The 12317-nt window shown below is 41.4% G+C and overlaps 1 protein-coding gene across 1 annotated transcript in view; it reads left to right on the top strand.

Annotated features, from left to right (window-relative positions):
• The window catches only part of LOC140720674 (uncharacterized), a 189719-nt gene extending 178032 nt beyond the window's left edge, over positions 1-11687 (top strand). The window contains 6 exon segments of the mRNA XM_073035523.1: positions 7398-7622; positions 8148-8266; positions 8337-8476; positions 9340-9481; positions 9910-10056; positions 11554-11687. Coding sequence (XP_072891624.1) covers positions 7398-7622; positions 8148-8266; positions 8337-8476; positions 9340-9481; positions 9910-10056; positions 11554-11687 — 907 coding nt within the window.
• The last annotated feature ends 630 nt before the right edge of the window (positions 11688-12317 follow it).

Raw genomic sequence — 12317 nt, 5'->3', positions numbered from 1 at the left:
TGAAGTCTGATGGTACTATTTTTTTACAGTATTTATTGATAAACATACACAAAATAATATCAATGCAAACATACAGATAATATACTTCATCAATACTAAATCTAAAAGCGCGGGTATAATAATAATCAATAAGAAATAGCTCTATCGTTGTCTAGGGGATAATGTATTGTCCGATGGAAATATAAAAGTCACTGTAGTTCATTCAAGCTGCAGCTTTTTGGTTGGAGAGAAAGACGGAGGTTTAACTTGCCCATTCCTTTTATTATGTCAATCCTTTGAGAGTCGTTGGGGGACTGATTTCCCCTTCGAGGTTAGCTAAAGCTGTGCTTCCGTGGCAAGATCCACCAATTCCGAGGCAAATGGAAAAGGACGCACGTGGGCTGGTTCCACTGGCTTTCGCTGGTACGCTGTTACAGGAGTTCTAGCATTTCTTCGGGTGCGTCTGAAGGGGCTGTTCCTCAGATCCTCTTTTATCCTGACTCACAGGGTCTCAGATGTCAATCAGGGTGGGATGATGCAATCCCTCCACCAAACCCCCCCCCCCCCTCGGTTCATTGCCTGGGGGCTTCGATGCATCGTGCAGGATGCAATACACAAGTCTGTCTCCAAGAGACAATAGCTGTTATCAATGGTTCCGCCTTTCGGAGGCCAGGACACATTCCAAACTCTTTGTGGGTTCTGCATGTCTTTCTCTCATTTCCTGGGTCTCCTGACTCGAATCAATAGCGATCCTGCCATTCTCAAAAAGGAGGGGGCCACGGGCGTAACACTTTATACTTATGACTGTGTGGCTAAGCGGAGGTCCAATGTCATATTTAAGTTTTCTGATGCCATCCCTATCGTTTTCCAAATCAAAGGTGGTGAGAATCAACGTGTGGGAGGGAGATTGAAAATCTGGCTGAGTGGTGCCACAACAACGTCTCACTTAGTGTCAGCAAGACAAAGGAGAGATGATTATTGACTTCAGGAGGAGGAAACCAGAGGTCCATGAGCCAGTCCTCATCAGAGGATCAGAGGTGGAAGGGATTTCAACTTTAAATTCCTCGGTGTTATCATTTCAGTGGATCTGTCCTGGGCCCGGCACATAAGTACAATTATGAAGAAAGCACAGCAGCACCTCTTCTTTGGAAGTTTGCGGAGATTCAGCATGACAGCTAATACTTTGACCAACATTTACAGATGTGTGGTGGAGAGTATGTTGACTGGTTGATCACAGCCTGGTATAGAAACACCAATGCCTTTAAATGGAAAATCCTTTTAAAAAAAAGTAGTAGATATGGCCTAGTCCATCAGCAGTAAAGTCGTCCACTCCATTGAGCATGCCTACATGGAGTGCTGTTGCAGGAAAGCAGCATCCGTTATCAGGGACCCCCTCCACCCAGGCCATGCTCTCCACTCACTGCTGGCATCTGGAAGAAGATACAGGAGCTTCAGGACTCTCACCACCTGTTCAGGAACAATTGTTACCCCTCAATCATCAGGCTCTTGGACAAGTGGGGATCACTTGCCTCATCACTAAGCTGTTCCCACAACCTATGGACTCACTTTCAAGGACTATTTATCATTTACTAATTATTTTTTTCTACTGTCTTTGTACAGTTTATTGTCTATTCCACTTTCGTTGTTCGTTTACCTTGTTGGGTGCAGTCATTGATTCTGTTGTAGTTCTTGGATTTACTGAGTATGCCTGCAAAAAAATGAATCTCAGGGTTGTATATGGTGACATATATGTACTTTGATGATAAATGTCCTTTGAACTTCTTATGTCTTCTCCCTCACCTTGTACATGTGCCCTCTAGTTTCAATTCCCTTTCTCTGTAGGGGTCATTCTCCTTATCTGTGCCCCTCATAATTTTGTATACATCTACAAGACTGAACGTCATTCTGTTATGCTCAATGTAGTAAAGCCCCAACCTGCCCAAACTTTTCCTATAATTCAGCCCATTGAATGCCAGGAATATTCTCATAAACCAGTGCACTCTTTCCAGCTTAATGACATCTTTCCTATGACAGGGTACCAAAACTGTACCCAATATTCCAATTCTCAATAAACACGTTTTGGAAAATTGTAACCTGGTTTTGTCCCCTAAATGTATACAGGCAGTCCCTGGGTTACGATCAAGTTCCGATCCTGAGTCTGTCTTTAAGTCAGATTTGTACGCAAGTCGGAACAAGTACATCCGGTATTGTTTAGCATCACTTAGTCAAACGTTTGTCTTAGTATATAGTATATATTTTACCTTTCTATGCGTATAAAACACTTAAGAAACATATCTATTTCAATAATTAAACCACTGTGTTGCTTAGTAATAATTGTAGCTTTCATCGGGGCAGGGCCTTTCACATGCTCATGAAGAAGAGGAGAGTGCTAGTGATAGGGGACTTAATAGTTAGAGGTACAGACAGGAGGTTCTGTGGTCACGACAGAGACTCCCGGATGATTTGTTGCCTCCCAGGGTCAGGGATGTCTCTGATCACGTGCACAGCATTCTGAAATGGGAGGGTGAGCAGCCAGATGTCATGGTACACATCGGTACCAATGACGTAGGAAGGAAGAGTGAGGAGGTCCTGAAGACTGAGTATAGAGAGCTTGGTAGGAAGTTAAAAAGCAGGACCTCAAGGGTGGTAATCCCAGGATTGCTCCCTGTGCCACGTTCCAGTGAGGGTAAGAATAGGACGCTCTGGAGGATGAACACATGGCTGAGGAACTGATGTAGGGGGCAGGATTTCAGATTTCAGGATCATTGGGACCTCTTCTGGGGCAGGTGGGACCTGTACAAGAGAGACCGGTTACACCTGATTTACAGGGGACCAATATCCTTGCAGGTACGTACACAATGCTGGAAGAACTCAGCAGGTCAGGCAGCATCCGTGAGCAAAGAGCAGCCAACGTTTCGGGCTGAGACCCTTCATCAGGAATGGGGGGGGAAGAGAGGCCGAAGCCCAGTAATAGAGATAGGGGATTCTTTTGATCCACAGCATCTGCAGTTGTATTTTTGTGTTCCTTGCAGGGAGGTTTGTTAGTGCTATTGGTGGTGGGGGGGGGGGGGGGGTTAAACTAGATTTGCAGGGGGATGGGAACCAGAGTGCCAGAGTAGATAGTTGAGCAGGGGTGAAAATAAATTATCTTAACGGTTCATGCAAAGTCACAAATAGAAGGGTTGTGTGTGTTGGTAATAATCTCCTGAGGTGTGTCTATTTTAGTGCGAGGAGTATTGTGGGGAAGGCTGACGAGCTGAGGGTGTGGATTGACACGTGGAATTATGACATTGTAGCCATTAGTGAAACTTGGCTACAGGAGGGGCAGGACTGGCAGCTTAATGTTCCAGGGTTCTGATGTTTCAGACGTGATAGAGGCAGAGGGATGAAGGGTGGGAGGGTTGGCATTGCTAGTCGGAAAATGTTACAGCAGTGCTCAGGCAGGACAGATTAGAGGGCTTGTCTACTGAGGCCATATAGGTGGAGCTGAGAAACTGGAAAGGTATGACCACATTAGTGGGGTTGTATTATGGACCACCCAATAGTCAGCGAGAATTGGAGGAGCAAATCTGCAGAGAGATAGCAGACAACTGCAGGAAACAAAGTTGTGATAGTAGGGGATTTTAATTTTCCACATATTGATTGGGACTCCCATAATGTTAAAGGTCTAGATAGGTTAGAGTTTGTAAAATGTGTCCAGGAAAGTTTTCTAAATCAATATATAGAGGTACCGACTAGGGAGGATGCAATATTAGATCTCCTATTAGGAAACTAGTTAGGTCAGGTGACGGAAGTGTGTGTAGGGGAACACTTTGATTCCAGTGATCATAACACCATTAGTTTCAACTTGATCATGGATAAAGATAAATCTGGTCCTTGGGTTGAGGTTCTAAACTGGAAAAAGGCCAAATTTGAAGAAATGAGAAAGGATTTAAAAAGTGTGGTTTGGGACAGGTTGTTCTCTGGCAAAGATGTCATTGGTAAGTGGGAGGCCTTCAAAGGAGAAATTTTGAGAGTGCAGAGTTTGTATGTTCCTGTCAGGATTAAAGGCAAAGTGAATAAGAATAAGGAACCTTAGTTCTCTAGGGATATTGGAACTCTGATAAAGAAGAAGAGAGAAATGTATGACATGTATAGGAAACAGGGAGCAAATAAGGTACTTGAGATGTATAAAAAGTGCAAAAAAAAAACTTAAGAAAGAAATCAGGAGGGCTAAAAGAAGACATGAGGTAGCTTTGGCAGTCAAGGTGAAGGATAATCCAAAGAGGTTCTACAGGTATACTAAGAGCAAAAGGACACTAAGGGATAAAATTGGCCCTCTTGAAGATCAGAGTGGTCGTCTACGTATGGAACCAAAATAAATGGGGGAGATCTTAAATGGTTTTTTTGCATCTGTATTTACTAAGGAAACTGGCATGGAGTCAATGGAAATAAGGCAAGCAAGTAGTGAGGTCATGGAACCTATAAAGATTGAAGAGGAGGAGGTGCTTGCTATCTTGAGGAAAATCAGAGTAGATAAATCCCCAGGAACTGACAGGGTATTCCCTCGGACCTTGAAGGAGACTAGTGTTGAAATTGCAGGGGCTCTGGCAGATATATTTAAAATGTCAGTATCTATGGGTGAGGTACTGGAGGATTGGAGGATAACTCATGTTGATCTGTTGTTTAAAAAAGGCTCTAAAAGTAATCCGGGAAATTATAGGCCGGTAAGTTTGATGTCGGTAGTAGGTAAATTATTGGAAGGAGTACTAAGAGATAGGATCTACAAGTATTTAGATAGACAGGGACTTATTAGGGAGAGTCAACATGGCTTTGTGTTTGGTAGGTCATGTTTAACAAATCTGTTAGAGTTTTTCGAGGAGGTTACCAGGAAAGTGGATGAAGGGAAGGCAGTGGATGTTGTCTACATGGACTTCAGTAAGGCCTTAGACAAGGTCCCGCATGGGAGATTAGTTAGGAAGATTCAGTCGCTAGGTATACATGGTGAGGTAGTAAATTGGATTAGACATTGGCTCAATGGGAGAAGTCAGAGAGTGGTAGTGGAGGATTGCTTCTCTGAGTGGAGGCCTGTGACTAGTGGTGTGCCACAGGGATCAGTGCTGGGTCCATTGTTATTTGTCATTTATATCAATGATCTGGATGATAATGTGGTAAACTGGATCTTCAAATTTGCTGATGTTACAAAGATTGGAGGTGTAGTGGACAGTGAGGAAGGTTCTCAAAGCCTGCAGAGGGATTTGGACCAGCTCGAAAAATGGGCTGAAAAATGGAGGTAGAGTTTAGTACAGACAAGTGTGAGTTATTGCACTTTGGAAGGAAAAACCAAGGTAGAACATACAAGGTAAATGGTAGGGCACTGAGGAATGCAGAAGAACAGAGGGATCTGGGAATACAGATACAAAATTCCCTAAAAGTGGCGTCACAGGTAGATAGGGTAGTAAAGAAAGCTTTTGGTACATTGACCTTTATAAATCAAAGTATTGAGTATAAGAGTTGGAATGTTATGGTTAGGTTGTATAAGGCATTGGTGAGACTGAATTTGGAGTACCATGTGCAGTTTTGGTCACTGAGTTACAGGAAGGATAGTAATAAGGTTGAAAGAGTGCAGTGAAGATTTACAAGGATGTTGCTGGGACTTGAGAAACTGAGTTACAGAGAAAGGCTGAATAGGCTAGGACTTTATTTCCTGGTGTGTCGAAGAATGAGGGGAGATTTGATAGAGGTATATAAAATTATGATGGGTATAGATAGAGTGAATGTAAGCAGGCTTTTTCCACTGACGCTAGAGGAGAAAAAAAAAGAGGACATGGGTTAAGGGTGAAGGGGGAAAAGTTTAAAGGGAACATTAGGGGAGGCTTCTTCACACACAGAGTGGTGGGAGTGTGGAATGAGCTGCCAGATGAAGTGGTAAATGCGGGCTCACTATTGACATTTAAGAAAAACTTGGACAGGTATATAGATGAGAGGGGTTTGGAGGGATATGGTCCAGGTGCAGGTCAGTGGGACTAGGCAGAGAAATGGTTCAGCACAGCCAAGAAGGGCCAAAAGGCCTGTTTCTGTGCTGTAATGTAATGTTCTATGGTTCTATGCTCCATTATTCTCACTTTATTCTTTAAAGTTGTTCTGATCATTGACTGTGTTATGACCTCGGCCCCCTCCTTTGTGAGAATCACAAGAGCCCTAGTCAACGGGGGGGGGGGGGGGGGGGGGGGGGTCTCGAGCTTCACCGGCTCCTGAGCTCCGTCAGGTCCTAAGGACCACCGCACTGAATTCCCCAGGTCCTAAAGTCCACTGACCGCATTGAGACAGGTTAAATGGGACAAGTGGGGGTTGTGCTGGGTTTGGGTATTTCATCCTCCACAATATTCCGCATGGGAATGTAAACTGGAGGTGGCAGTGTTTTTTTTTTTACGAGGTCGAGTTGCAAGCTCAACATCAACCCAGCACGGATGGAGAGCGCGCTTGGAAGTGATCTGTCACTGGATGGAACTCGGAAACCTCCATTCTCGAGCCTGGCGCTGATCTTACTGCGCCACCAGCCAACCGGAAAGGGGGAGGAGTCAGGGTTCAGGGTGAATCTTGCTAAGAAAAATTTAAGCCAAATACAAACTTACACACTCAACACAGTGTCAACAGCAACGACTTAAAATGGTGGACGGTGTTGCGATTTGACTTAAAATGGAGGACGGCGTTCTCCTTTCTCGGTTCGTAGGTACGAGTTGTTCATAAGTCGGACGTTCGTAACTCGGGGACTACCTGTATAGTGATCTGTGTTCTTCATAGATAGTTTGCAATCTCCCCAGTCTTTTTCCTTCTCCACCCCTCTACAAGGGCTAACATAATGGATAGTGTGTCGTCACAACGCATGCGTTTGGGTTCAATTCTGTGATTGTAAGGAGTCTCTTTGTTACTGATGTGACCACATGGGTTTCCTCTCACATTCCACAGACGTACAGGTTAGTAGGTTGGTTGGTCTGATGGGTGTAATTGGACAATGGGGCTCTTTGGGCTGAAGAGCGAGTTACAATGGTGTCTCTAAAAAAGAATTGTGCCTGTGCAAACTGACGCCTATCACTTAATTTGCAACTGCCCTTTCTATGTGCAGTTTATTCCTCAGCCATGCATCTAATTAATCTAGTTAACAGTTTTCAGACTTCGAGCTGTTTACTTCATGAATGTCCTATTATGCTGATGGATGAACATAAATAGGACAAATCTGTCCTCGGATAAATCCTTATTTATCAATGGAAGAACTTTTCCCCCTCTATTTTCAACTAGCAGCCTATTTTATACTTGCTTTCTACAACATAATTATTGCTTCCAACTTGACTATTAATGCAACAGCTAGCTTGTTTTAACTGCTTATGTATTTTGAATACTTCTAAAGTATATTACTGTAACCACTTTTCTTTTTGCAGTAAATCATTGGATGAGCACGATGGTAAAAAGACGGTCGCCAGAGCTATTAAGGATGTAAAAATCCCTGTGGGAATTGCTATTGACTGGATCTACAAGAACATTTATTGGACAGATGCAGGCACTAAAACACTCTCCGTGGCTAACTTTGATGGGAAAAAAAGGAAGATTCTTTTTCAAACTGATCTGAAGGAACCAGCATCCATAGTTGTTGATCCACTGTCTGGGTAATTTTCAATGATTATCCACATACCAATACAATGTGTTTAGGATCAGTTGGAAATTAAACATGCAGGGTAGTTAAATAACTTGTAGTTAAAATGATAGCAGTACTAATAACTTTTGTCAGAATCCTGAACTGCACGTTTTAAATGAGGGCAAGCAGATTTGGTAGCCAGTTGTTGGTTACCAGAGAGTCAGTTGACAAATGGAGTAGCATTGGGTAGGTGGATAACTAAACTTTTATGATATTTTCTGAATAAAACAAATTTGGAGGCTTCTGACTGATGTAGAATTGCTTCAGTCTGAGATATTTTTGGGGATAAAAACACGTTGGTTTGCATATAGGCTCTTGCTTTATGAATTTAATGAAGAAGAGAGCATGTTTCATGCATGGATAACTTGACCAACTAGAAGTGCGTGTTAGATTATTTTCTTACTATAATGTAGTGGCTGTGTAACAGCATAAGAACAGTCTCTGCAACCAAGCAGACTTTGTTAATTAAAAGCTGGTTCTTGCTTTGGATTGAAAGGTTTATATTCTGGTCAGACTGGGGCGAGCCAGCAAAGATTGAGAAAGCAGGAATGAATGGTGCTGCCCGCCAGCTGTTGGTTACCAGAGAGATTCAGTGGCCAAATGGTGTTGCACTGGGTAAGTGGATAACTGAACTTTCATTCTGTGAAGTGAATAAAACCTCATACATCACCTAATTCTTCCTTAGACTTCGTGAAAAGGCGCCTCTATTGGGTTGATTCAAAATTGCACATGTTATCGAGCGTGGATCTGAATGGTCAGGATAGAAGAAATGTATTGCAATCTGAAGAATTCCTTGGCCATCCTCTTGCTATATCTGTGTTTGAGGTAAGATAGCGACAGTGCTTTTGTTACAGAGTGTTCTGTGATCTTGGGCTGTAACTAAATTGGTTACCATTATTGATCTACATATCATTGACTTATGAATATGAGCACTCCTGCAGAATATAATTACATAGGACAGAACTGGCAGTTCCATATGAAACTGTCCGCTGTTCTGGCCCAGGCACTGCCTCCAGTATATTCATGTTGGGCTTCATCATTTGTGTAAACTGGATTAGTTAACGTTTCTGGCCCATTTCAGTGCTGGCAGTGGAGAACTATGCATAAAAGCTTTTGCCTCAATTCTGAGGCAATACTGATTTTTGATTGGCAGCTGCGTTGGTGCAGTGACTTCATTGTTAAGTCCATCACCAAACTAAATCCAGTATGATCTAGCTATCTCTGAGACCAGTGCCTGTAAAACACATAAAATTGATGTTTGGAGTCTCACGAAGAGTCAAGAATAATTCTTATTCAAAGTTAAGCTGGTGTGCAATTTTGTCATTCTTCTATGTTTAGACCCAAAACCAAGATGTGATGATGCTAATGCTGGATTTCAATCTTTCAATGTGACAGTGGAAGTGGTAGTATTTCAAAGTCATGGGCCATTAAGTGCATTACTTGGAGATGTATGGAATGTTTGAAAATATCACTGGACAACTGAAATATACCTAGTAAATATGTAAGGGGCTGTTGGATATTCTTGGAGTTTGACTGTGGATGAGAAAGTTGCAAGTACTTCATATAAAAATATTCTGTTTTAATTCTGATTCTAAGGGATATTGACTGAGTATGTATTGCTGTAATTTTTATTGCTTTAGTGGTGGTCACTCAAATGTGGTTTGATTCCAAATGGGATTTGTTTTCAGGATCGTGTCTTTTGGATTGATAACGAGAATGAAAAAATCTATAGTGCCAACAAGTTCACAGGAGCTGATGTAGTACCTTTGGCCTCCAATCTTGATGAACCTCATGATATTATTGTTTACCACGATTTAATTCAGCCATCAGGTAATAAATTTGAACTCAGAATTTAAATAATGTTGTCAGCTGTTTGTGGTATACTCCCAATTCTTGCATGCTGCTTGATAAAACTGAAATATGACATTAAATTGTCGATAGCATGGTATTACACTTCAGATTTATAATATTTAGAATGTTTTGCCCTTGAACCTCCCTTTCTGCATGCCATAAATTGCTGAAAGATAATCAATGGGTCTTCTTATATTGACAAAGGACTAATATGGTTTCTAATTGAAATAGAATCTTGGTAATGCTGATTTATATTTTGTAAATTAGGCTTTGTAAAGTGTGTAAACTTCCAATTTTGTTTAATTGGAAGCCCTGTTTTCTCAATTCTATCAATTGCACTGATTTTAATTCCAATATACATCAGAGGCTCTCATAACATTAGTCTATTGAAATTTTGTTTTCAACAGGCAGAAACTGGTGCAATGACAATGTTAATGGAGGCTGTGAATACCTGTGTCTCCCTGCTCCTCAGAGCAGTATTAATTTGACTAAATTCACCTGTGTTTGTTCAGATGGTATGCAATTATTCGAAGATGGAAAACAATGTATCAGTGGTAAATACTACAATTAGTATGCATGTCATTGGGTATTATAATTTGGTTTCCACTTGGACAGCAAGGGAAATGCATAGAGAATTGCTGTAAGATTGAGTTGAAATATGAACCAGGCTCTTTTAAACAAGAGATTCAGGTGCAATAAACAGTGGCTTTCATAGTTGGTTATATTTCAGTATCAAGGATGATTAAACTTGATTCAGCAAATACAAATATCTGGCTGAGAAGCTGACACAACTTGCAGGTTTAATTGACTGCTGGTCATTGCAAACCATGTCCGGAGCTCAACTTCAGTCCAATGTGAACACTGCTCAATTGTCAGGCACTGTCCCACGTCAAATTGTAGACAGGGAGAGAATGATGAATAGCTTCTTCTCTCTAATGAAGGCAGCAGAGTTTGTCATCAAAACATTGGTTATAATTGATAGTTGCACTGGCTGGAAGCCAGAGAAGAGTTTATTCCTCATATGCGCCGGGAAGGCTCTAATCCTTTTTCAGGGAGAGAATGCTTTGAGCAAACTTCCACCCAGTGTGTACTTAACACTAGTTATTTTATTATTTCAGAATTTCCACTTGTTAGGAATCAACCATGAGACCAAGACTGAAATCTGTGTGATGTTCGCTTTGGAGCAGAATCTTCACTTTGTAGATATCCCTAATTTACTTGATACTGGTCTCTGCAAACACCACAGCATTTGGAAAAGCTTCTTTTTTAAAATAGAGAATTTATGTAAGAACTTTATTAATGTATATGAGCAAAATGGTTCCAAAATCTTGAAGTGAAATCAGATGAGAACACTTGCCAAATGCCTCTGGAAAAGGCAGTTTAATTGATGAGATCTTTGTCTATTTAGTATAATTGGTGCAAGAGAATACAATTTGTGGGGGGGGGGGGGGGGGGAGAAAACAATAGCCCAATTCTCATTGCAAGATGTGCTATCTATTCTGAATAGTTGTAGATGCTAATGAAAACTCTGCAGGGAGTCCTAAACGGTGGTTCCGGTGCTGCAAAATATGTGAAGTTGGTTTAAAGTGAATTCTGTTGTTCTCAACTTCAGCCACTCAGATTCATATTTCATACAACAAATCATACTTAATTAGTACATATTAAAATTTATTTATTCATTTCAAGCACTTTGAAGTGCATGGACCAGAGTGTAAATATCTTGTGTAGCCTTGTCTATCAAGTTGAGGTAAGCATTTGTCTTACCAGATTTCTGCTTTAAAGCCTGTTTTTGTTTGGGTGTTTGGCAAAATATGAGCTACCCTGGTATGAATTGCTGGATAGAAAATAAACATTAAATTTTCCATAAAATTTAGGAAGCAAATAGGCTAACTAATAGCAGCTAACTAAGAACAGAGATGAAAATTGGTTCAGAAAAGGTACTTAGGGCAGTTACCTGCCTACTTGTAAGTTAGTTAAACACAATAATGTTTTATCCAGAGCATTATTTTAATAGACTGTTTCATCTTATCAGCTTCAACTCTCACCTGTAGAATATCAGACTTTGTATGTCATAATGGCCAGTGCTTACCTGGTAAATGGAAGTGTGATGGTGATGTCGATTGTGAAGACGGTTCTGATGAAATTCCAGCACTTTGCCGCTAGTATCTCCTCGATATCTCAATAGAGGTTCACAATTGAACACTAAGTGGATCAATACACTCTTTACAAGGAAACTGGATTTCATTAGTCCTTTGTGTAATTCATTTGAAGTTAGATAAGCTTTAAACCCTTTCCAAGCTGTCTTGAACAGTTGATCCTTAAGGTTTATCTTCTAATGTTTATTGGGGCCCCTACTCTGACTCCACTTTGCGGAGATGGGAGAGATTTAATAGGAACCTGAGGGATAAGAATATATAGAATGAGCTACCGTGGGAAGTGGTTGGGGCAGGTACATGAACAATATTGAAAAGGTATATGGTTGGAGGGATACGGGACAATTGGGACTAGCTTAGACACGAATCTTGATTGGCATAGGCCATTTGAGCTGAAGAGCCTGCTTCTGGGCTCTAGGACTCCATGACTCAAGATTCAAATTTATTTGTCAAGTGCACATTGAAATATACGGAAATGTGCCATTTGCATTAACAACTAGTGCACCGGACCACAACCACAGCCCACAAGTGCTGCTGCAAATTCCAGTGCCAACGTAGCACGTTCACAAATGCTCAGCAGGGCACCACAGAACACAAGAAGCAATAAACAACACAGCAAAAACAAGCCCATCCCTATCTCCCACCCGCACACATACATAGTC

This window comes from Hemitrygon akajei, chromosome 2 (genome assembly GCF_048418815.1).
Source record: "Hemitrygon akajei chromosome 2, sHemAka1.3, whole genome shotgun sequence".
NCBI lineage: Eukaryota > Metazoa > Chordata > Chondrichthyes > Myliobatiformes > Dasyatidae > Hemitrygon > Hemitrygon akajei.
Note: the sequence above shows the minus strand (reverse complement) of the source record. Positions and strands in the feature narration are given on the sequence as shown.